The 25622-nt window shown below is 47.1% G+C and overlaps 2 protein-coding genes across 6 annotated transcripts in view; one reads left to right on the top strand and one right to left on the bottom strand.

The window, feature by feature from the left end:
- The window catches only part of syne1b (spectrin repeat containing, nuclear envelope 1b), a 135130-nt gene extending 114420 nt beyond the window's left edge, over positions 1-20710 (bottom strand). For 3 of the 5 annotated variants that reach the window (XM_030357045.1, XM_030357044.1, XM_030357042.1), the window contains exons 1-7: positions 13353-13982; positions 11421-11482; positions 4237-4332; positions 4025-4108; positions 2536-2628; positions 1307-1479; positions 906-1102 (exon numbers count right to left, since the gene is read on the bottom strand). In XM_030357045.1, coding sequence (XP_030212905.1) covers positions 906-1102; positions 1307-1479; positions 2536-2628; positions 4025-4108; positions 4237-4332; positions 11421-11482; positions 13353-13431 — 784 coding nt within the window. In that variant the 5' untranslated portion in view covers positions 13432-13982. Of the gene's footprint in view, positions 1-905; positions 1103-1306; positions 1480-2535; positions 2629-4024; positions 4109-4236; positions 4333-11420; positions 11483-13352; positions 13984-20483 lie in introns of those variants that run through there. The other 2 variants (XM_030357043.1, XM_030357046.1) reach the window with 2 other exon arrangements.
- Positions 20711-23277: 2567 nt separating this feature from the next.
- Positions 23278-25532, top strand: myct1b (myc target 1b). Its single transcript, XM_030357056.1, has 2 exons — positions 23278-23480; positions 24570-25532. The coding sequence occupies exons 1-2, from the start codon at positions 23426-23428 to the stop codon at positions 25073-25075; spliced, it is 561 nt and encodes a 186-aa protein (XP_030212916.1). The 5' UTR covers positions 23278-23425; the 3' UTR covers positions 25076-25532.
- The last annotated feature ends 90 nt before the right edge of the window (positions 25533-25622 follow it).

The following is a 25622-nucleotide window of genomic DNA, read 5'->3' on the forward strand; positions in this document are numbered from 1 at the left end:
TGTGTGTGTGTGTGTGTGCGTGTGCGTGTGTGTGTGTGTGTTTGTGTGTGTGTGATACCTCTAACTCCTTCTACTATGTGTGGTGAGGTGTCAACACACAGAAGGATGGACAGATGCTAAGTGATGGTTCTGAGCCTTTGGTCCTTTCAGACAGATCCCACGTCCCTGACTCGGGCACAACTTACTGGAACAAGAAATCTTTGTCAGACAAAGGATTTCTCAGACGTTGCCTTTTTTCAATATCTGGATTTAGTTTTGTATTGTTCATATCACGAAAAACAATAATGATACATCATCCAGGCTCAGCTCACACTCGCCCTCTCCTGCTGTTCCCGGTCAACATATCTAGAACCAGCATACAGCATACATATAACCGGCCACCCCACTCCCACTCCCAGGCCCCCGTCTACGTGGGAGCGTGCAGTTTCAGAGCAACCGGCATTCTTCCCACATCCTCCGATTCTTCCCACATGGTGTGAGCACGACAGAAATACGGACGATTTGACGGACAGATCGACGGCTGAATGGACAGACACACAGATGTATGTACACTACCGTTCACAAGTTTGGGGTCACCCAGACAATTTTTTTCCATGAAAACGAACTCTTTTTTTCAGCGGTGCTAACATAATTGCACAAGGGTTTTCTAATCACCCTCATCCGGAGGTCCACGGTGCAATTTTTTTTTTTTTCACCACTGGGATGCTGATGGCGTTTCCTGCCAATTTTTTTTCCCCTTTGGCGGCCCTCAGTCAAATTTTGGGTTCCTAAATTGGAACTCAGTTGTCAAAACTTTGAGAGCCCCTGATTTAATGTAACCGTGGTTGATAAAAACAGTGCTTCTCGTTAAAAAAATAAGGACATTTCCAAGTGACCCCAAACTTAAAGGTAGTGTATGCGCTCACCTGCGGGCTCCAGCAGGCGGGGGATGCCCAGCTGGTTCTCGGCCAGGCTGAAGGCCTCCTCCAGGTTGTCCCGGTTGCTCCTCCTGCGGACCAGCTCCATGTCCACCAGGTCGGGCCGGATGGCGTGCACCACGGCGTGGAAGGCCACGCCGCTGCGCCAGCTGGGCCCGAAGTCCTTCACCTCGATGCCCTGGCGCCTGGCCGGGGCGGGACAGAGCACGGGTTACACTGCTGCCTTTAGGACGGCCTTCACAGGGTGGGACCTCATACTGAATCATTCTTACAAATAGACGTAGTTCAGTACAGCATAGCATAGTATACCTTAATATTGTATAGTAAGGCACAGTATAATACAGTACAGTACAGCATAGCATAGCATAGCATAGTAGTAGCTGGCGTACTTGGCCGCCATGCTCTGCACCCATCGGAGCAGGGAGCGCTTGGCGTTGCCCTGCAGCCTCTGCTTCCTCTTGACGGGGGGACTTCCTGTCTCAGAGCTAGCCATGCTGTCCACAGAGGAGTTGCTGGTGGAAAGACCCTCGGCCGCCTGCAGGTTACTGGTCAGCTCCTCAATCTGCACCACAAACAGGGAGGATGCCTTCACTGTAACCATGGACACAGGCCCCTTTTCATTTCTATACAGAGCTGATGACATTACAGTTACATTTAACATTTAGGGGATTTTGCTGACGCTTTTATCCAAAGCGTCTTGCAACAATTCATTCACACATAAACACCCAGACATCGGAGTCAAACACGCAGGGCAACAGCCAGCTCGTCAGGAGCAGTTAGGGTGAGGCGCCTTGCTCAGGGACACCTCGACACAGGAGCCGGGGATCGAACTAGCAACCTTCAGGTTACCAGTCAACCCGCTCTACCTCCTGAGCTGCTGCCGCCCAAAAGAGAGGGAGAGAGGGAGAGGGAGAAAGGGAGAGGGAGAGAGAGAGAGGGAGAGGGAGAAAGGGAGAAGGAGAGAGGGAGAGAGGGAAAGAGGGAGAGGGAGAAAGGGAGATAGAGGAACAGAGCGATAGGGAGAGGGAAAGAGGGAGCGAGGGAGTGGGAGAGAGGGAGAGGGGGAGGGAGAAAGGGAGAGAGAGGGATAGGGAGAGGGAGAGAGGGAGCGAGGGAGAGGAAGAGAGGGAGAGGGAGAGGGAGAAAGGGAGAGAGAGGAAGAGAGGGAGCGAGGGAGAGGGTGAGAGGGAGAGGGAGAGGGAGAAAGGGAGAGAGAGGGAGAGGGAGAGAGGGAGCGAGGGAGAAAGGGAGAGGGAGAGAGGGAGCGAGGGAGAGAGGGAGAGGGAGGGAGAGGGAAAGAGGGAGAGGGAGAGGGGGAGAGGGAGAGAGAGGGAGAGGGGAGAGAGCGAGAGGGAAAGAGGGAAGGAGGGAGAGAGGGAGAGAGGGAGAGGGAGAAAGTGAGAGAGATAGAGAGAGGGAGAGAGAGAGAGGGGGAGAGGGAGAAAGGAAGAGGGAGAGAGGGATAGGTAGAGGGAGCGAGGGAGCAGGCTGAAGTGAAAATATCTTTCCAATAGACTCTCGTCAGCCGGCGTCAGCGTCTGTGTCCAACGCATGACTTGAGAGACAGCGCTCTTGCTGTGGATCTGGCAGGGTTCCGCAAGTTCTGATTGGACGTTACCTGGAAGTAGAGGATGATGGTCCATATCAGCCCCAAAACGATGGAGGGCCGCCCGTCTGCGATGTCCGTGGCGTGGATGTTGACCAGTTTGATCTAAAAAATATATATAGAAACCACGACAGAGATGTGAGAATCAAAGTTGAGATGTCGCCATTGAACAATGACTATATATAATTCATCTTTGAATTTACATAAGATGTGCAAAACCAGGAGAATGATGATGCCAAGCCTCTGGATTTGAAACCAAAATCATCAAATTCTTTGTGTGTGTTTACATGTACACAAGCACACACTCCCATGTAAAGAGGCAAGACACAAGAAAAATGCATTCTACTTGGCATTCAGGTAAAAAAGAAAAACAGTAAAACAAGCACAGCAAATCCTCCGTAGGAATATCTCCTCAATGGATTCATTGGCATTCTGATTGTTTCCATTTTTCCTAGTCCGGTCAACACAAGATTCCTCCAAAACGCATGCCGATAAATAAGCAAATGATTCAACAGCACTGCAAAACATAGCAGCAGGAGCAGCAACAGTGAGCGGCAGCAGGTTGTCCAGGCAGAATGACTCCAAGCATTCCTTCATTCAGTCAGTAAGCTTCGCCGTGCATCAAACAAGGGCGTTGCAAACTGCGTGGGCAGCAGCACACTATGTAACGCTTTTTGAATTTTTTAAATCTGCGACTAACCGGAGATCCACGATACACAGACTGAAGGCAGACATGGAGGGGAATAGGGGGGGATGACGGGGGAGGGGAGAAAGGTCAGAGGTCGTTCAGATGTAGGGTGAGCCTCCTCAGGGGAGCCCGGGGAGAGAAGGGTTATGTAGTATGACAACACAACGCCTTCCCATCGCACGTGGAAGCTCAGATGAAGGCGCTGTGCCATGGGCTGAAGAGTATGGAGGTATTTTTATATTTAGGCCGATAGCAGTGCTCCAACAGCCCAGCCAAGTGAATCATCATCCTTCTTGTTTCCATGGTGTTATTTTGTGGACTGGTTAAATATGGAAGATATTCGGAAAGGTTTAAATACTGGCCGCTTGTTCTGGTGTTGGATGATAAAGACACTGTTAGGGATGTGAGTTCCAGTGCTGAGGGGAGATCAGCTCAGATTAAGATGAGGGGTGTGAGGGTGTGAGGTTCTTATGGGAATGTGCGATCAGGGTTGGCAGGGGTGTGAGGTACTTATGGGAATGTGGGATAAAGGTTGGCCGGGGTGTGAGGTACGTATGGGAATGTGGGATCAGGGTTGGCAGGGGTGTGAGGTACTTATGGGAATGTGGGATCAGGGTTGGCAGGGGTGTGAGACCCCGGTGAGGATGTGAGGTTTAGTGGGGATTGAAAATCGTACATTCGGCAAGCATGTGAGATACACATGGGGTTGTGGGAACAAGGATGGCAGGGATTTGAGATCCTGGTTTGGGAATGTGAGACCCTAGTGAGAATGAGAGATGTTTATGGGAATGTGCCATTGTTGTGTGGTCTTACCCTCCTGCCTTCGAGGAAGCGGAGCGCGGTGCCGATGTTGGACACCCAGTGGATCCTCTTGATCTGCCGGCCCTGCTCACAGGGCTGGGGACAGAGCAGCACAAATCAGAGTCAACAACACCCTGCAAGGATCTTTGGCCTACTGGAGCAGGACTCCTACACATTAAGAGCCTCCCCTTTAAAGCTGTGTAGAGTGACACCGTTGGACTCACCAGCCTCTGGCCGGATAACACTTCCAACAGGGCCAGGAGCTTCACCCCATCCTTGATGTCCTCAAAAAGGTCGTTGACCTCTAGGGCGGGTTTATGCTGCAGAGATGGAAAACAAACAAAGTTCAGATTCAAGATGAATCCGGCACAAAATCTGACGGTTGTCTTAAGATCCTACGAGAAGTATTTGTATTCTAATTAAATATGGATAGGAAACTGGAGAGGCAGCAACGTTGGTTGAAAGAGAGATGGAACCTGGGACCCGTAGCAAAGGGCCGCACATTGGAATATAACCGCCATTATGGATTCATTTTAGGAAAACATTTGTATGACTGATAACATTCTTAAGCTAAAAATAAGACTTCAAAACCGGACGATTGCTTTACGAAAAAGATGGCCATTACTGATTTGTTAAACTAAAACATTTCTCTTTGTTTATTTGATAGACACTAGATCCATTGCCAGCGAGAGAGGAAGAGGAGGAGACCTGGAGGCTGTGTTTCAGAGACAGGACGGTAGCTTGTTAGCAACAAACAGTCGGCAACAGCCTCCCTGCAGCTGAAAAGATGGAGCCTGTGTCTACGAGTGTGGCCCAACGCCAAGTCCTGGGCCATCGCAACACAGTTCAGCACACTTAACCCATACCTACCTACCACACACACACACACACACACACACACACACACACACACACACACACACACACACACACACACACACACACACACACACACACACACACACACACACACACACACACACACACACACACACACCTATAATACCACCACGCCTGCTTCCAGACAGACCTACAGCTGTGGATCATCCCCATAATAAACTAATCAGAGCAGATGTACGGATTCGTCAGGAAGAGCTTTAGGATAAACCTCTGGTGCACTGTGTGGGAATTCTTTATTTGGCAAAGAAATCAGGTCATTCAACACAACAACCCAGGAGGTGTTGGGAAGGCTGTTAGCTGTATGTTCAGGGGCACACACGTGTGAAAAGTCCCTCCAGCACTACAGCTTAATCAGACCAAAGAAAGGGCATTCATCGCCCAGTATTATAGTCTTTGATACGATAAAAAACTGTTACTGTTTTACTAATAATACGACTGATAATAATCATAATAATGCTGTGATATTACCGCAACTATAACTTCTACTACAACTGATAATAGTCATTTGCAAAAATACACATTAACAAAATTAAAACAAATGTAACCTCTATTTAGCAGTTATATCGCCAGCATAAAATTGGTTTTCATACAGGCCTAGAAAAGCATGTAGAGTAAGACTAAAGAGTCACCTGACAGTTAACTGCTGTGAAAACACAAAGCAGAGGAATTTATTCCAACAGGAAGCAGGGACAGATAGAGAGGAAACAGACCACATGGGAAAAGGGAGTCGAAGTTCAACCTCATCTAGATCACAAACCAAAAAGGACCACTTCAAAATAGAGAACCACAGCTATTTGCAAAATACAATTATGAAACTTTGAACTTTGAAAGATATAGCCTAATCCCAACCTAATCCCTATGAAAATACTAATGTTTTGTAAGGCCTAGACTAACACAATGAAGATAAATCTGTTGCATGATTTGAGTTCATTAACTAATACTCACTTTAATCCATGAAAATAATTGTTATATTAGATTACAAAGATAATATACCTTTTCTTTTAAATGATGTGCATTTGATAGCTTTAGAGTTCGAACGATCCACTGTTAGATGAATGAAAACATCACAAGGTACTCCTCTGCAGTGCACTGATATCACTGTCGGGGAGTGTTTTCATGACTTGGCTGATTTTAACACAAAAGTTGCCATTGGTATGCATGCAGCACGCTGGACTTAGCCCTTCAACAATGAAGGAAAGCCCAAGTCCAAGTTCTCCCTCCTCTGGCCAATCACACAACTCGGATTCCTCTCAAAGTTTTAGAGGCCAAGCTGAAAACTATTGTCAACAGATTACGCCCTGGACAAAAGATCCAAACCCTCTCTCCCATGGCTCCCAGCTTTAAACCTAGAGTTTGGGACAGGACTGCGAGTTCCAGATCTCCCAACATTTAAGTGTCCTGGAATAGGGGTGAACAGAAGAAAGGATGGACCCAGAACGATAGATGAGTTCTCTTCCCCGAGCGGATCTTGTACAATAGCTGCAATGGCACAACGTGACGCGTCACCACTGATGTGTATTCCCTTTGCATAGGCCCTAGCATGACACTCAGGCCCCGTTCACACGAAGCCGATTTCATGGCGAAACCGCAAAGGTCTTGTACGGTTCGGCCTTCCGTACACACGAAGCCGGCGAATCCGCTGACCGAAACCGCAAACTTCTGAAACCACCCTCGAAGGTGGTTTCAAATCTACCCGGTTTCGTTTTGGATTCGTGTGTACGCCTGAAACCGACTGAAACCGCAAACCATGACGTCATCGCCCCACCCCTCGACCTCCTAGCCAATGGGTGTGTTCGAAACCGCATACTTGCTTACTGCTTACTACCTACTAAATATTTGGCTTACTTCTCGAATCCTTAAATAATGATTGAGTAATCCATTTGAGTAATCGACGTTCAGAAGACCGTCCTTACTTAACCACCTCAGATGACGTGAATCAAATGACGATAACCTACCGGCCGGGCGCCGTTAATAAATATTATAAATAAATATATAAACGTCACATTTAACGTCACAGTACACCTTCAACCTAAGGATTTGCGGTGATATGTTAAAACAATTATTAAACAATTATTAAAAGCACTGCTGCTGCGGCTCCCCGTTTAGCGCCATTGCTTCCACTGTTCTTTGAATAGACGCAGTGCATTCTGGGGCGGTTGAATACGTCTAGTAAGCTAGCGATGCTTACTCAAAATCTTTCCGGAAGTAGAAGACATTCGGATACTACTCGCTTACCTAAACTCGCTTACTAAGTTCTCGCTTACTCAATTTGACGTCATAGTTAGTAGGAGTAGTAAGCAAGTACGCGGTTTCGAACACACCCTCTGTCTCTTAAGCCCGCGGAGTCTCAGAAATCGCATGCGAGCATGCGCATAAGGGCAGCCTTTATGCGCATGCTCGCCTCTTCTTCTTATTTCATTTCTTCTGGATTTCTGTACCAGAAGAGGCGCCCCTTATGGGCCTGGAATGTGTACTACAGCGTTTCTACAGATCTACCCGGTTTCGCTTGGCTTCGTCTTTACGGCGATACTTCGAAACCGGATAGATCGAAACCGTAACGGTTTCGCCCGTTTCGGCTTCGTGTGAACGGGGCCTCAGGGCCCTATTTTAACGGTCTGAAACGCAAGTGGGAAAGCGCAAAGCGCAAGTAGCTTTGTGGGCGGTTCTACGGCGCTATCGCTATTTTACAGGCGGATAAATGACGCTTGCGCCGCGTCTGAAGCAGCCTAATTACCCGTAGGTGTGGTTTGGGCGTAACGTGCAACAAACCAATGAGAGTGCCAGCTCCCATCCCCTTTAAGAGCCATGAGCGCATTTGAATCGGACGAGTTGATATTTTGACAGCGCGTCTGCAGTCTCCGATGAGACAGATGCACATGAATTTGCAAATGGCTTAGTTTATTGCCAAATAATGTGGCCTAATTCACACATGGAATAAGGGGTTTTCTTCCACAACTTCAGAAATACTGAGTCCTCAAATAAATTTCGGCCAAGAAAACGTATGATAGGCTATAACATATGATATGCGGTAACTGTGGTTCTATTTAATGATATACGCAATACATTATAAACATTGTTTCTTATCAGTATTGTATGCTATCCTAATATGCATGTGTCCCCGCGGTAATAGACATTGCCATTGATTGTATTATGCGTTACGTGTTTAGTTTGCCCAAGTGAAGGAGTTCAAGTAGGGGTCTTGTTCGCAAGTGAGGGAACTATGGAGCGTGAGATTGGCCGGAGAATCGGAGCAGCGGGGGCGGTATTGCGTTCGCTTTACCGCACCGTTGTTACGAAAAGAGAGCTGAGCCGCAAGGCAAAGCTCTCGATCTACCGGTCTATCTTCGTTCCTATCCTCACCTATGGTCATGAGGGTTGGGTGATGACCGAAAGGACGAGATCGCGGGTACAAGCGGCCGAGATGAGTTTTCTCAGAAGGGTGGCTGGCGTCTCCCTTAGGGATAGGGTGAGAAGCTCAGCCATCCGTGAGGAACTCGGATTAGAGCCGCTGCTCCTTTACTTAGAAAGGAGTCAGCTGAGGTGGTTCGGGCATCTGGTAACGATGCCCACTGGGCGCCTTCCTTGGGAGGTGTTTCAGGCACGTCCAGTGGGGAGGAGACCTCGGGGAAGACCCATGACTAGGTGGAGAGATTATATCTCAACACTGGCTTGGGAACGCCTCGGGATCCCCCCGTCAGAGCTGGTCAATGTGGCCCGGGAAAGGGAAGTCTGGGGCCCCCTGCTTGAGCTGCTCCCCCCGCGACCCGACCCCCGATAAGCGGACGAAGATGAGATGATGATGAGAGTGTTTAGTTTGCGTGTGTTTAAACAGAGCACACACGCGCGCCCGCATTCATTAATTCTTTTTAACACTCACTCGCGGTAAAACAATGTTTTTCACGATCAAATAGGCCTACTCATCAATCCTAAAAGTTATGGGCATGTAGGCCTACACGATGTCTGTGTCAAGAAAATATGTGTTTGCTGCACGGTGTTTGCAGATGCATTGATTAAAAAGTAGCCTACAACTTATTACCGCTGCATCAGCTGTTATTTCCCAAATAATTTACCAAGAATGTGCGGCTAGGTAGATGAGAGAAGCAAAGTGTATGCGCGAGGTGCACAAGCAATCCGTATGCATCGCATGCGCATGTATGCTTGCGCCCTTAAAATAGCATCTGAACAACGCGCCACTGACATTAAACCAGGTATTTCCTGGTCAGTAGCGCAATGGTATTCAGAGACGGCAAAATACCGTTTGCGCCAGAACACGCCTCCTCCTTCCGCCGAACCGCCCCTTGGGGCGCAAGATCATTCCCTAATTTACCGGCGAGTGGCGCAGGTGGCAAAAGAGCGCTCTGCGCCAGTTGTAAACTAGCAACGACACATGCGCCAGTGACTAAGTCACTTGCGCCGGATGCAAGATAGGGCCCTCACTCTAAAAGCGCTTTGGTTACATAAGCCCGGATATTGTCCCCAGTGCGCCGGCTGTACGAGGGTGTGTGTTCTGTGAGTTCAGGGGGAGGGCTGGCGGAGGACTTCTATGTATGGACCTGAGGGGCAGACGGAGACCTGCAGGGTACCTTCACACTCATCACTGTCCATCTGTACCCTCCTGCCCTGACCGGGCTCCGCCTCGCCATGCACACGCACACAGACACGCAGAAGGTCCCACTCAAACGCATGCAAACACACACACACACACGGACACGCAGAAGCCCCCAAACAATCGCATACACACACACACACACACACACACACACACACACACACACACACACACACACACACACACACACACACATGGACATGCAGACGCAGAAGCCCCCACACACACACAGATACACACACACACCCACACATATACACACACACACACACACACACACACACACACACACACACACACACACACACACACACACACACACACACACACACACACACACACACACACACACACACACACACACACACACACAGCACAGCACAGCACAAGCCTTTACACCAAAGGATCAGTGATCAGAAAGAAGTACTCCACAGCCCCAAGCTTCATGGTCAGTCGGTCTGTCCATCACAGCCCTGTGCTTTAAACACATGCACAGCACAGTTCCCCGTGTTCATGTATATGTGGGAACGGTGAATGTGCAAGGCGAGCTAAGACCAACGCTGCAAGTGTCGGTGTTTCTTTGCTTTAACAGAGGTGGTCCAATTCTTATGGCATCTCTGCTACTCTGTCCAAAGGTTTTTATTGTAAGCTGCACTTAAGATCTTGGCAGTTGCTCCAATTGATTATACAGGCTTGGCTGTTCCAGCCTCACCTGGGAGTCCATTTGGATAAAAAACTAAAACATACAAAATATTTTGCCGATGTTAACAATGACTAAGTGAAAATATGCACAGATATAAACATAGACGTCAGTTGTCTATGCAGACTCAATGGACTGCATTATTGACTATGGCGACCTTCCAAGCTTTGTGACCATGTAAGGCACTCAATCAGTAGCAAACATTCACCCGTTCAGACAACGGTGTCCACCAGAAACCAACCAGTTAGAGTGAAGCATCTTCAACATGGATACTCCACACAGAGCCAGGGCTGGAATCAGCGACCCTTCATGGTTGCCAGACAACCATACGAATGTTTTCCATTGATCCATTATCCAAAGTGAGAATCAAAATTGAACGGGTAAATATTGTCGTGTCACCCAGGAGCAGGTGTCAAGTCAAGGCGTTCATACTCGTATCGCCCTAATCCAGTTATAGTCTCAGAGGAGTGGGGGAGTGGGGGCTACAGTTGAGACAGTGGACACTGGGATTAGAACCCAGTTCGTTTCGGCTGTCAGCCAAGCACCCTAAGCACTGGGCTGGGCCCACTGCCGACCGGCCCAGCCACTGCCCTCCTCAGCTGCTGGCATGCCACCGTACCAGGGCTCCGGTCAACACGCCTGCCCCGCTGACCCCGATATGTCCGCTATGGCCTGGATGGTTCCATAGCACTGGAGGCCCTTGTCTCATGTCCATGTCTGTTACTGCGGTGGAATGCTCTGGTGCTTACAGAGCAGCACCCGAGCACCTCGTCTGGGGGTGGACAGCGGCCCGGAGAACCGCCTCTCACCCAGGAGGCAGAGCTGGGCCACAGATCATGTGACACAGTACGCAGCCTCTCTCTCTCTCTCTCTCTCCCACTCTCTCCGTCTCTCTCTCTCAATAGCTGTCAAGCTCACACGGCCGGCAGGGCGTATATAAGCCTTTAGAATGAACTGGTTTCACTGCAGATTAAATAGCGTGGTCGGTTGAAGACTTTGGGTCAAATCTCAATCTGAAGAATTTGCTGAGCGATTACACCAATAGATCTTTATACATCTGTGTAGATATAGGCTCCTATATATATATATACACATATATATATAGATATCTATAGAGATATCTATCTATAGATATACAGTAGATCTATCTATATATGTTAGTATCAACGTAACGACGGTGGGAGGAATACCTCTCTTACCTTGGCCAAGTGAGAATTTATCCATTTGGTGAATGTCCTCTTCTGCACTGCTTCCTGCTCATCTGGAGAGAGAGAGAGGGAGAGAGAGAGAGAGAGAGAGAGAGAGAGAGAGGGAGAGAGAGAGAGAGAGAGAGAGAGAGAGAGAGAGAGAGGGAGGGAGAGAGAGAGAGAGAAAGAGAGAGAGAGAGAACAGAAATTAAAAGTCAGACAACGCGTTTCAGTACATAGGATGGACGACACGTGTCTCTGTAACTGTTGACGCGGTGTGCTAACCGGTGCTAGCCACCGCTCTCTGCCTGATATGCGAGTACCGAGGCGCCGTGGCGTGGGGGGGGGCTAGTGGTCCCAGAGAGGACGTGCTGTGCCAGCAGCAGACAGAGCTGTTCAACGCTAAACACCCAGCAGCGCTAGCATGAGACCCAATCCATCAGCCCGCGCCACACCACGCCAAGCCGCTGCTACTGCTGAACACAGACGGAATCCAAACCAGGAGGTTGAGGAACAAACGTGTCCTCGTCCCGTCCCGCCGCCGCCTCTCAGACACGACTCAGAGGCGTCTCGCCACAGTCCTCCATCCAACCGCACGCATCAGGAGCACTGCGGCCCACGGCGTGTTCGCAGCGCGACCACCCCGTCACGGCTGCACATGTGCGCCGGGATGCAAACACATGCCGGTGCTAGCCGACGATGGCATCACACACACACACACACACACACACACACACACACACACACACGCCTGGGCTGCGCTCTCACAATAAGGTCATAGCGAGAGATTAGCAAGGGTGCAGGGGGGTTTCTGCCACCACGTCCCGGCTGGGTTATGACATGTATGAAGGTCTTGGGTCATACCCCCCTGATCCCCCCATCCCCCTCACACACTATTGTGTTGTGGTAATATATTCGGCCACGCTCCCTCATGCATTATGCAACACATCTGATTGAAGGGATTGGATTGGGTCTCCTGTCCCGGACGTTAAAGAAACAACACCGGTCGGGGATGGAGTGTGTGTGTGTGTGTGTGTGTGTGTGTGTGTATGTGTGTGTGTGTGTGTGTGTGTGTGTGTGTGTGTGTGTGTGTGTGTGTGTGTGTGTGTGTGTGTGTGTGTGTGTGTGTGTGTATCCGTATGTGTGTGTGTGTGTGTGTGTGTCCGTATGTGTGTGTGGTGTACGTGTGTGTGTGTGTGTGTGTGTGTGTGTGTGTGTGTGTGTGTGTGTGTGTGTGTGTGCGTGTGTATGTGTGTGTGTGCTTCGGAGAAGACATGCGCTTGTGCATACACTGGCACAGTGTGGCCATTTTTAAACCTTGAAAAAGAAAAGTCAGCAGTCACGTGAGTGCAGGAGAGTAACACTAACATAAATACACACAAACACATACACACACAAACACACTCAAATACACACATATACACACACACACACTCAAACAGACACAAACAAACACAGATACACACTCACTCACTCAAATACACACACTCAAATAGACAGACACACACTCACAAACACACACGCACACAAACAAACACACACACACGTGTTTTGCTGTATAGAAGGAATGGAAACCACATTAACCCACAGGCTAATGCTTCTTCTGGAGATACACTAGGCTGGCCAACTGAAGCGTAGCACACAGCTCAACACACACACACACACACCCGCACACAGGCTTGAGGAGAAACAGGCTAGCATGGTGACAGCCACACATACACAAAAACACACGCGCACAAGCAAGACAGCTGTCTTCTGTGCATGTACCTTGCGCTGCTACCCCTTGCATCCTCGCAGCACTACAGACCGGTCTGGTTAGTCTGCAGAGGACCGATGGCTGGCTGCGACGCAGCAAACCCACTGTCCTGTTATAGGAGCTGGCATCTCCCTAAGCCACCAGAGCTGTCACATCCACTGTCCCGAGTCACCTCCAGCCCCGCTTACCTCTCAGATACTGGAAGAATCCTGTGACCAGGTTCAGGGACGAGGTCTTTCTGACAGGCGGCCCCTTTACGTGAGCCATGCCGCCCTCCTCACGCCTGCTCCCTCTGCCTGCCCTTCATGGAGTGCCCTGGTGTGTTTGCCTGCCTGTGTCTGTGAACATCCACCATGGAAAATGTAGTCTTCACGGAAAAAAGGAAAAGCCCCACACACACACACACACACACACACACACACACACACACACACACACACACACAAACCCACACGGTGCTGTCCCGTTCACCTCTTTCTCTTTCCTGAAGGAGAGAGAAACCAGGTTGTGTGGGATGATCCCCCCCCTTCCTGGTGGCTGCTGGGGGTCTTCAGGGGGCAAGGACAAACAAAACCCACCTCCCCCGACACACACACTCACTCGCACTCACACACCCACACACACACACACACACTGGTGCGATTGCGGCCGTGGGAAGAGAATAAATCCCAGTGTTCCCAGGGACGGTGTGAACTAAGCTCCCATCGCCGCCTCTCTTCCTGTGCTTCCTCGGAGCGGAGCGGCCATGTCTGAGTGGATGTGTGCTCACAGCCCCCTCCCCGCTGCACTGCCTCCCTGAACCATCACGCTACCGTCTGGGGCTAGGGCGAGAGAGGCAGAGATGGAGAGGCGAGAGAGAGAGGGAGAGAGAGGATAGAGGAAGAGAGGGAGAGGGGTGGGGGATCACACAGGAGCCAGCGCTCCTCCACCAATCGGCACGCAGGAGGCTGTGATGTCACAGCTGTGTCTGTGGCTGCCCCTGTTTAATGCTGGGTGCTGTTTTGTGTGTGGCACGTGTGTGTGTCTGTGTGTGTGTATGTCTGTGTATATTTGCACGTGTGTGTTTCATCCCTTAAGATTAATCTGAAGGAGGGAAACCGCTATGCTCAATCCGGTCATAAACACAAAGCACACTTTCCAATGCGGTCTATGATTACCAAATGCTCTCTCTTTAGTTATTATATCTCACCCTTTAGTGTTTAAGTCTCCCCGTGGTTATTGATTACAAAAGTCCCATGAGATAGAACCAAATGAAAAGCCTTCTCTTCAACCGCTTGTCAGCGCGACAAACCTTAATAATTAATGTTTGAGGCTGGGACCTCCCCGAAAGCCTCCTCCAACGCCTCCCCCTGACCCCCCCCCCCCCCCACCCCCCCACCCCTGCCCGACCACCTGCTCTGCCTCACATTGTTGTGAAAGAAGACACGCCCACCTCTTGGTACATTATATATATATATACAGATAAACACACAACAGATTGACAAAAGACCAATATCTTTTAGCAATGTCTTTTGTCTGTGGTTTACTACCCCACACAGTACAGTGTGACAATACTGCTTCCCTTAAAGGAGAAATCCGGTGTAAAATGGATATGGAATATGTTTAGTATGATGACAAGTTGGCATGTTCGTTTGGGAGCAAAAAAGCACATATTGACGCATTCTTAAGTTGGCTGTTGGCTACCAAAACGCTATAAACTTGGAACGATAGGGGCATGTCTCATGGTAAAAACTAAATCCCTATTTTAAACCACTTACAAAGCTAGAAGTAGCCCTACACTTCTTTGGTAGTATAATAAGGGTCTTAACATATAAAATGAGGCATTGATAACTTTCTAAGTGTACAGATTGTTTATTAAAAAGGAAACTTTATACATACAATACCTTCAGTAGTTCACCCGTTCTACCTTTGTAGGTTGTTTAAAAAGTTTATAGCGTTTTGGTAGAATCGGCGGAAAACAGCCAACTTAAGAATGCGTCTATATGCGCTTTTTTGCTCCCAAACGAACATTCCAACTCGTTATCATACCAAACATATCCCAAATCCATTTGACACCGGATTACTCCTTAAAGGCTTCAGATCGTCAAAAGCAGGTGAAAGTGGATGGTAGTCGGTACTGTACATGCACACATGCATACAAAAACACAAACACACACACACACACACACACACACACACACACACACACACACACACACACACACGTACACAAACAAACACAAACACACACACAGTTGATATAGAGGTGTATTTTTAAAGCTATGTCTACCAGCCGTGTCTTGTTCAAATAGCTCTTTATTCCTTAAAAAACCCTACTGGGCCACTGAAAAGCATATCTGATGCGCTGTAAATAGAGCAGGAGCCTTCCATTACAGCTCTGAGCTCTGCATGAGTGACCTGCATGGAAACGCTGTTTGGGTAAAAATAGCACTTTTTTTTCCCTTTCACATGGAAAGGTCAGATATTAGAGTGAGGAAAATCACAGTATCTCCTAGTTGTACTACTCTTATAGAGTAGTACAATACAAATGAAAATATTATTAATAGGATAAGATTAATACAAATAAGAACAATAACAGTATGAAATAAAATAAAGTAAAATACAATAAAATGTCATTCTATTTAATACAATAACAATATAACTCCTTCTCTAGCGGAGCTGTCCACAGTCCTGAACAGAAGACGAAAGCGGAAACAGACCAATCGATTCGCACATAAACTATTCAAATGTTTTCCAGACTGCCATATTTACTCATTCTTTTTCCAATGGTCTATGAGTGCCTCGACCGAAGCGAGCATCGACCTCCCGACGTATAGCGGCTATTACAAGCAAACAATCGTTTGCCAATAACTGGCGTCTGCCTCTCCTGTCGTTATCCCGTAGTCGATGACTGATTTAATTTAGGTGATGCAAGACCACTGGCTAAGTGGCCCTTCAGAGTGGACCGTCCCAGCAGCAGCCTACAACCAAAGCAGCAGAGAAGCTTCCCTGCTCTGACTCCGATGAACGGCGCGGCGGAAACAATACTTAAGGTGATCTCAGGACGGGAGGATACATTTAGCGAGGCTGTGAGCTAGGTCCCGGGCTCCATCGACTGATGCTCACCCAGGGGAGACGCGTGAGAGCCTGAATCTGAGAGGAGAGCCACTTCTCTGGAGCTCCGACTTGGGAGGCACAGTGATTACACAGCCTTTCAGTAGAGGCTAGGTTTGTTTCCTGTGGAACAGTGACATCTATGGTTAAGTTTGAAGTGCACCGTACAACATTGTTGGGGAGCTGTTGACATGGCTTTAGCTATTAATAGGATTTTCATCAAATGAAAACATAAAATGTTCACAAAAGCGTGCATTTATTCATCTTGTGAGTATTTTACTTAACCTAATGTAAAAAAGTAGAATTCTGTATTGAATATTATTAGATTCATCTACAAACCAATTCATCTACACTAAAATAAGTTTCTAGCCGCCCAGGCCACAATCGGCCTGACCAGGACAATAACAGATAACCTTATGTGAAGGCGTTGCCACTCTGTCAGGCTGTCTGTCTGTATGAAGAGTTGCCATCCAACCAGCTGCCTTTGACACAGTGCAGACGGAGCCTCTTCACTCCCAACATGTACAGCTGCCTCCTTTCTATTAACAATTGTAGGCGACTATCAAAGTGGCAGCCACAAAAGGAGGGAGGGGAGGGTATAGATGGATAGAGTGTGATTCTAGCAATAGGTTTGGTGCATGGTGAGAAACTTAGAGACACACGCCAGTGGTTTGATGGGCTTGTAGGTGAGAGCAGGTTGATGTATCTCTGGAGGTGGGAGGGGATCGGATGGGGCTCACACGCTAACGACGGGCTGCCACCACAAGACCACATCCAGCCTCGTTTCTGTTAGTTTCAACCACCCTTTTGAGGAACGCATCTCCCAGGCCAGCAGGTCTGCACATGAAGCCACACAGATGCAACCTGTGCTGTGTTCAAAAACGGAAGGAAACCCGAGAGCATCTAAGGCCATGGGTTGACGTCGCTGTTGCTGCCCTGTGGTCACAGGATGCGTTGCTCTGGAATTATCTATCAATAGCCAATACAATTTGAATGAAAGAAAACTTTAAACTCATAAGTAGCAATGCGCTGTGAATGACAAGCGTGAGAAATATCAAGAAAGCAATCATTTATGAGTCTTTACAATAAATATACCACAGTGGCCATCTTTTACAAAGTTAAGCGTTTGAATCACAAAATCCAGGATGCAAAAGGTAAGTATTTGCAACTTATTTTCGACAAAATGTCTAAACTTGGTTTCTGTAAATGGTGTACTGTACATCCTTGGATTCGGTAGCACCTGGATGTTGTGTAGAACACAGGCTTTTCTGACAACATAACAACACAGAGGACAAAAAAGCACTTAGTCATGTATGAGTCAAACATCGGAGCTGCTGTCTCAAAACACGGTGCCAGCTAGTAACTCTCTCTGCAGGATGCATTTAACGGCAGGAAGTGTGAATGCATGGCTCACCAGCTCAGAGGCAGCTGAGAGTCTCACTTCTTACCATCCCTAACAAGCAGCCGATTCTTGGGGCACTAGCTGGGTGGGGAAGGTTTTGGGTTCGATCCCAAATGTCCCACGTGAGGCGGGACATCCACTACCTGCTGTGTATCTGGTGTCTGAATTCACTGTTGCTCTGGATAAAGGCATGTGCTAAACTACTTAAGAACCCAGTAGCGAGCATCTTAACTTCCCTTTACTGGTTGGATGGCTGCAAAAGCATGCTGGTGCAATGCTACGAGTGGTACATGAATAATGGTTACATCTCACCCCCATGTATTTAAAATGTTGAGGCAAGGGCCGCACAGTATGAATAAAATACCACACTGATATTATCATAATTTGATAACTGTTGACATAACTTATATATACTAAGTTATATATACATATATACAAGATATACCGTGGATCTCTTCTCCTATATTTATGGGGTCATCTGAAAATAAATTGTGTGTGCATCTTGCGTGACTCTATGTGATGCAATCATCCCCTCAGCGCTACCACCCTGATACGTACACTTATAAGGTAATCTGAGTAAGTAAGTGGAAGTACAGAAACCTGCGGCCGCGAGAGCATCAACCAGGAAACGTTTGGCACGACCACAGAACCGTGTTTCTTTCATAACAGTTGCTATGGCAGCAAGCCATAGCGATACAACCCCCCCAAATTTTGCGGCATAGAATGTGATCTGTGCCGATTCTCGTTCAATCAGTTGCAAATGCACATTCATACATAGACCACCACGTCAGCCACACATACAGTATTTCACCTGCAAGAAGTTAATGGTTAGCTCCTTCTACATAAACACCGTAGAAGGTTTTCAGGCATCAAACCGGCAACCCAAAGATGTGGGGATGGAAGTGACCCTCCCTCTATAGTATCACAGGTTGGGATCCCATCAACAAGAGACAGAGCAATCGATCTGAGCTGTTACCAAGGGCAGAGGTGGTGTCATGTTGTACAGCCTGAACATACATCAGGTTATACCCCAATAAGCCTCAATAGTTCATGTCACCACCTAGCATGTATCAAACATTTCTTATAGAACCACTACCCCTTATGTGTGATTGCATCTTAGAGGATGCTCTGCAGGCGGCTTTTTTTGTCTTTAAGTTTATCGTTAAAGCGGAAGTGTCACGGCCATGATAATGTCTGTTTTTGAGAACATTTCCCCATTTCAAGCATGGCATACTTTAATTATGTTTGAGGGTCCATTGACTGAAATCCTGGAGATATCATTATGTGTCTTTTGATATAATGATAAAAAATAAAGGTTAAATGTGGATTGAAATCATACCGTCCGAATATACCCACAGTAAATACCTTGAAGGGACTTCTGAGAAACGAATGAGACATTTTATGCGGGCACACAAGTTTGGTCACAAGGCCATTACACGGCTTGAAATTAATTCCCTCAGTTATTTAAACTCAGTTATCTGTGAGCTTCTCCTTGAATGTAAAATAGTAAAAATAATAAATTGCAGAATAAAGCGGTGCTGTAGACATTGTATCTGATGATCTAATTGTTTGTTCTTATATCTGAGGGTGCAGATTTTCAAAAAAATACTGAAACATGTTTGAGGAACGTCCAGCTTAAACCAAGGTCCTGCCAGGGTTGTGCATCTCCTCTACAGCCAGCCAATAGTAAAGTGTTGTGCTGCTAACTATTATCAAGCTGAACAGGCCTGCGTTGATTAAAACACTGGGATATACTTTCACCATCGGAACCTGAGATTTACACCGAACATTCAACACATCTTTTAAGTTGTATGACAGTGCTTACTTATTTCTGATACCCTTTGCTTCAATCATATGACACACAGTGTAGAGAGATACTGTGGATGATGAGCAGAGAGGAAGGAAGGAGAACAGCTTATTAAGACGTGTCACACAGTGCCTGCACACCATGCATCCTGCTACCATCATTAGTTATTATTAAACTATGTTACTGTACTGCTAATACACTCACTGCTGTACATATACTGTATAACTGTATCAGTACTGTTACAAATACTGTGCAACTGTATACTGTACTCTGTTACATGTACTTTGTAACTGTATCATAACTTTATTCTGTAACATATACTCTGTAACTGTATCATTACCGTACCCTTACATATACTCTGCAACTGTAATAGTACTGTACTTTGTTACATATACTCTGTAACTGTATCAGTACTGCTACAAATACTGTGTAACTGTATGACTACTGTACTCTGTTACAAATACTGTGTAAATATATCAGTACTGTACTCATTTACAAATACTCTGTTACTTTATCAGTACTGGAGTCTGTAACATATACTCTAACTGTATCAGTTCTTTACTGTTACATCTACTCTGTACTACAAAGTTACTATACTGTTACTGTAACCTGTGAATATTATATACTATACTCCACAGTGTAACATCTATTCTCTTACTGCGCTACTAGTACTATGCTAAATATAATCTGTGCTCTTTTACTCTCCTCTCTTCGTCCGCCTGTCTGCCCGTCACAAGTCCAGGGCATCATATTATTGTACTGTTACAATACTCTGCTGCTGTCCTCTGTTGCCACCCTCTGCTGCCTCACTCTGCGGCTGCACTTGTGTTTCTGTCTGCATGTCTCTCTGAACATCGGCATCCCGGTGCCCAACATGAACGCTACCTGTCCAGAGGGCTACCCCGGCACCCTGCCAAACCCTTGGATCAGCACTACTCCAGGAGAGGGAGAGCGGGGAGAATATCTCCAAGCGGCCCACAGAGCGAGGCAGGAGGCGGAGGGGGGGGGGACACTTACCCTGCAGTTTCTGCATGACGTTTGCGATGTTGTCCAGGGAAGGACGTTTGAAGGGCCTGCTGGAGTCCATGTTGTACCGCTGTGCGTGTGCCTGCGACACAATGAGACTGCCGGTGGTGGCAGGACACACTTCACAACTGGGTTCTCACTGGGGCATCCCCAGACACTCCCTCCCCTCTCTCTCTCTCTCTCTCTCTCTCTCTCTCTCTCTCTCTCTCTCTCTCTCTCTCTCTCTCTCTCTCTCTCTCTCTCTCTCTCTCTCTCTCTCTCTCTCTCTCTCTCTCTCTCTCTCTCTCTCTCTCTCTCTCTCTCTCCCCTCTCTCTCTCTCTCTCTCTCTCCTCCTACTATGGCTGGCTTTCTCACTTTCCCCTCTCTCGCTCTACTCTGTTTCACACGCTCTCCTCTTTCTCTCTATCTCTCTCTCTCTCTCGCTCAGTTCACTGCAGAGAAGGGTCCAATGGAATCTCAGGTTTCAGGTGGGGATGAGCAGTTTTACTGCCCAATAGCGCCTCTGCTTCCATTCAGAGTCTACAAAACAGAGGAATGTTGGGAATGAATGGTTATTAAGGTTACAGCAGTTTATTTTTTTAGCAGTTGTCTGATGGGATATTATTTTATGCTAACAAAAAGTTAGGTGTGCTAGATGATATCACGTCAACACATTATATTATCCCAACTGAATTTGTCTACCTATATAGTTGATTAATTTAATCAGCTGTCGGACGAAGACCAGACGTCTATTCCAGATCACTTTACTAAACGTGCTCACATCAGACGAGATTAACATAGAAACCTACATGGTTATTGCAATATAAACCCCAAGCAAACACAACTTACCCCAAAAGTGTAGGTGCATGAAAACAGGATGTAAACACGTAAAAAAACAACAGAATATATTTAATTTGAAGATATCATTCTGGCGTAAAGTTAATGGCCGCATGTGTCGCAGGGCTATCACAAAACAAACTCGAACAACTGTCGTTTCGAGGCCAATTACAGCTGTAACCAGAAAGAGCCTGCTGACACATACGTTGAGTAAAAGTAGTATTACCTCTATGCCCTGCAGAGTATGTAAATGTCACAGAGGAAGTGTGTGTGTGTGTGTGTGTGTGTGTCACTCTGCGTTGCTACTGGTAACATTCAAACACGGTGGGTGAGGAGGAGGAGGGGAAGGAGGAGGAGAGCCGCCCGCCGGCTGCTGCCCTGCGCCTCATGGTAAATTGACTGCATCAGAATGATGGCTCTATGGCTCTGGACTGCATTAATACAGAACTTTTTAACCGCCACTCATAGCGCTTTAAACTATTGTCTGACCTTCACCCATTGCACACCCCGACGGTGGTGTCAACCATGAATGATGCAAGGCGACAGCCTGCTCGTCAGGAGAGCAGATGAGCCATCGTTTCTACTGTGGTATTCTCGTCTTTTCCCCTGCCCTTATTCCTTTTACATAAAGTATCTTGGAAGCCGTTATTTTCGCTAAGCACATTTATGTAAAACATAATAAAAATGGCCTGTATACCTATTTTGTAGTAACACATTTGCTGAGACATGGCTAAGTTATTTGCTGACCAACGTACTAACAACACAATGACATCCAACCAGAAGGACTCGCTGTGATGCTGCAGCGCCATCTTCTGTTGTTCTTGCGCATTGCAATGCTTTCCGATGTGTGTCTTTTGACGTTGCAGTTCTGTTTATGTGTGGGGGAAATAATGAAAGAAAAATAAATTCAAAATCATAGCAATGTTTATTAACAACAAATGTTATAGTACCCCTAATAATATAACATAATAACTCGTTTTAGTAGCTGTTATTATTGTCCCATGTGTTTTTATCATTATGTCAACTATGTAAGAGTGTATAGCCCTACACTAAATTGAAACACAAGGTTTTCACTAAAATAACTTTCTATTCAACTAGCTTAACACCTCGGCCCTTGAGGACAAATCCAGCCATTTGAGAAAGCGTAGCAGAATCCTCTCCTGGAAGACCTCCAGTTGAAGTTGTTTGGCCTGGCTCAAGAGGTCGAGGGCGGCCCTGCAGGAGGAACCGTTTGACAATTCAAGGAAATCCCCAAGGAGAACAGGAGAGTTGATAGTCTGCAGGCCCTTCACTGATTGGGCGGATCCGGAGGGGCTGGTGTGTGTGTGTGTGTGTGTGTGTGTGTGTGTGTGTGTGTGTGTGTGTGTGTGTGTGTGTGTGTGTGTGTGTGTTTGTGTGTGTGTGTGTGTGTGTGTGTGTGTGTGTGTGTGTGTGTGTGTGTGTGTGTGTGTGTGTGTGTGTGTGTGTGTGTGTGTGTGTGTGATTGGGCGGATCCGGAGGGGCTGGCCACTCCGAGTCGAAGATGCATTTACCATGCCTGGAACAATGGGGGTGCTTGTTTATGTTACATAGTTTAGATAGTTTGTGTTTTTAGGTGTGTGAGTGTGTGTGTGTGTGTGCGTGTGTGTGTGTGTGTGTGTGTGTGTGTGTGTGTGTGTGTGTGTGTGTGTGTGTGTGTGTGTGTGTGTGTGTGTGTGTGTGTGTGTGTGTGTGTGTGTGTGTGTGTGTGTGTGTGTGTGTGTGTGTGTGTGTGCACTGACTGCATGTCTATGTGTGCTTGTGTGCCCGCATTCGTATGTCTATCTTCTTAATGTGTGAATTCAACACAAAGACATATGCAATGCTTTGGAGCAAAATAAAACAGAATCACAGAGGCCATTGTCGATTATCAGAGCAGAGGAAGTGATGCCAAAGGAAACTGGTTGCTTTCCCAGAGCTCTGTCCCACACAGATAAGCAAGGAACATGCTAATTTTAAAAGTCCAAAATGGGAAGGAAGCATGACAGCAAAGTTTCCTCTGAGGCAAACACTGAGAGGTGGAGGGAGAGAAACAACCCCGTCTGGATGAAGGTATACACTCCTGCATACTGCTCCAGACCTGGCCCATGGAGATATAATGGCATACAATGAAACTAATCCTTTTTTGGAAATACTCAAGTCTTTTAACCTGGGTGAGTGCAGCTGTATCTGTGTTTTAGAGGTGGTAGTTGTGACTTTAGAGACAGTGAATAGCAATTAAAGGAGGATTGCATAACAGGATCCAGTTAATCCCTTCGTCAGTTATTTACTAATTTGTCATTTAAAAAATCTATCTATCTAATTCTAGTTATTTTCGTTTTTCAGGTAGGTCTCGAGTGTCTTGCTTTTGGATTGCAGACATTTTGGTTCAAACCCAAAACCTTTTTTATGGGAGTCCAAAGCCCTGACCAGCCTATCTGGACCATATTTTCTCATCCACATGTGATCTCATCCACTCTGTTTTTCAGCATCTTATGCTTGTGGGATGTAAAACTCACTTACCGAACACTGTTTTATAGTATAAATACAATAATATATACAATATTGGGGCAGAATAATAGAAAATGGACTTGGTCTGACTATGTAGTCGCTGCTCACTCAAAGACGGCCCGCTCCATAGAGCTATAACACACGCTTTATGTAACTTTAATGTGCAGTGGGGTTGCCCTTAGTCATCCTGGGTAAAACTATTTTTACTTTAGAACCATCTCTGAACTCCAACATCGAAGAGATACAGATATACATACACTCTCGAAGACTGCATTAAATCATCAAAAATATCAAAAATACTGTATACATTCATATTCAGGGGCAAGCTGTAACTATTTGTTATCCCTATACAGCATAGCCAATATATTTATTTATAATTATATCATCTTAAATTTGTATTATTCAAGATTCAAGCAAATGAATTGTCATGTAGAGCTGTGCAAGACACAATAATGATGTCACACTCCCTGGTATCTCATTAGTCGTTACTCATCCATGCATTCTCTTTGAATGATTGTCCATTTAATGATTTTCAAAATGTTATCCCTGCCTTTGGGAACACTATGAATGGCCTTGTGTTTGCTACATAAATAAACCTGCCTCGCTTTACATTTATAGTATTGACTCTATAATATCATCTCTATGAAATCTATTATGGCAGCGGCTGTATAGTAAACACATTGACAGCCATGTGTTCCAGTTCCAGTATCTAGTTGTCCAATAAACTCTCCCCCCCTACTGGCTGCCCCCAGACCAGCTCGTGCTGGCCTTCTGCCTGTCCATACTGGTGGGCCTGCTGCTGGGGGCGCTGGTCTACATCCTGCTGACCTGGGCGTCCCGGCGGCGCCGTGCCTCTGCCATCATCACCCGCCGCTCCAAGAGCCAGTCGGCCCGGGGCCCCTCTGGCGGCCAGCTGGGCCTGTACCGCAGCACCTTCCTCAGCGTGCACCGCCAGCCCTCCGTGGAGCCCGTGGGGCCCCTGGGGAGCAAGCCCCGCGCCGAGGCCTCCACCTTTCGCCCCGTGCCGAAGGGACGCGGGGCCCGCCCGGAGAAGGACGGACAAGACACCCAGTTCGCAATGCCCCAGGACACCGCCTCGTCCTCGGACTCCTCCGCCTCCGACTCGGCCGCCCTGGTGTCCAACAAGAGGAACTCCTTCTGGCTGGGGGGCAACGGCCTCAAGGGCTTCCTGCCCTCCCAGAACCAGCCCCCGGCGTACGACAGCGTGATCTTAGCCTTCCAGGAGACCCGCACTTGACTCGGGCGGGCGCTCGGGGGAGGAGGGAGAGAGAGGGAGACCGATGAGGTCTACGATGACACTGGGGTTGGAGTGCGATGGGGTGGCTTGCCTTGTGAGGGATGTGTGTGGCGGGGTCGCTATGGAGACTGTACAGTTCACTGTCCTATCATAACATGTCTATATAGGGAGGCGTTTCTGATACAATCAGCGATATGATGGATGGATTGATTGATTGTATTTCGCTGTCATAGCTAAATTGCCTGTGAGATGCATGTTCTGGAGCCCAGATTACGCTCCCTTGACCCCTTACACAGGGCCAGGAGGGAGGTGGAGGTTGTCTCTGTCGGTGGATTAAACACTGTAAAGTTTAAAACAAATAAATACATTTTGTAATTTTAAAAGATTGATAGATATACAGACATACATATATTGCTTTTTGCTACTGTGTGCAAAAAATAAAACCAAATAATGTGGATTTAAAGAATTTTCATTATTTGATGCTATTATATAAATGTGATGATCAGAATTGCTGATTCAAGCTAAATAATATATAATAAATGTCACT

Source organism: Gadus morhua, chromosome 5 (assembly GCF_902167405.1).
Source record: "Gadus morhua chromosome 5, gadMor3.0, whole genome shotgun sequence".
NCBI classification, from domain to species: Eukaryota; Metazoa; Chordata; class Actinopteri; order Gadiformes; family Gadidae; genus Gadus; species Gadus morhua.

Coding starts and splice junctions, on each gene's coding strand:
- myct1b (XM_030357056.1), top strand. CDS start 23,426: ATGGCATACAATGAAACTAATCCTTTTTTGGAAATACTCAAGTCTTTT. Junction 23,481..24,569: donor ACTCAAGTCTTTTAACCTGG/GTGAGTGCAGCT, acceptor GGCTGCCCCCAG/ACCAGCTCGTGCTGGCCTTC.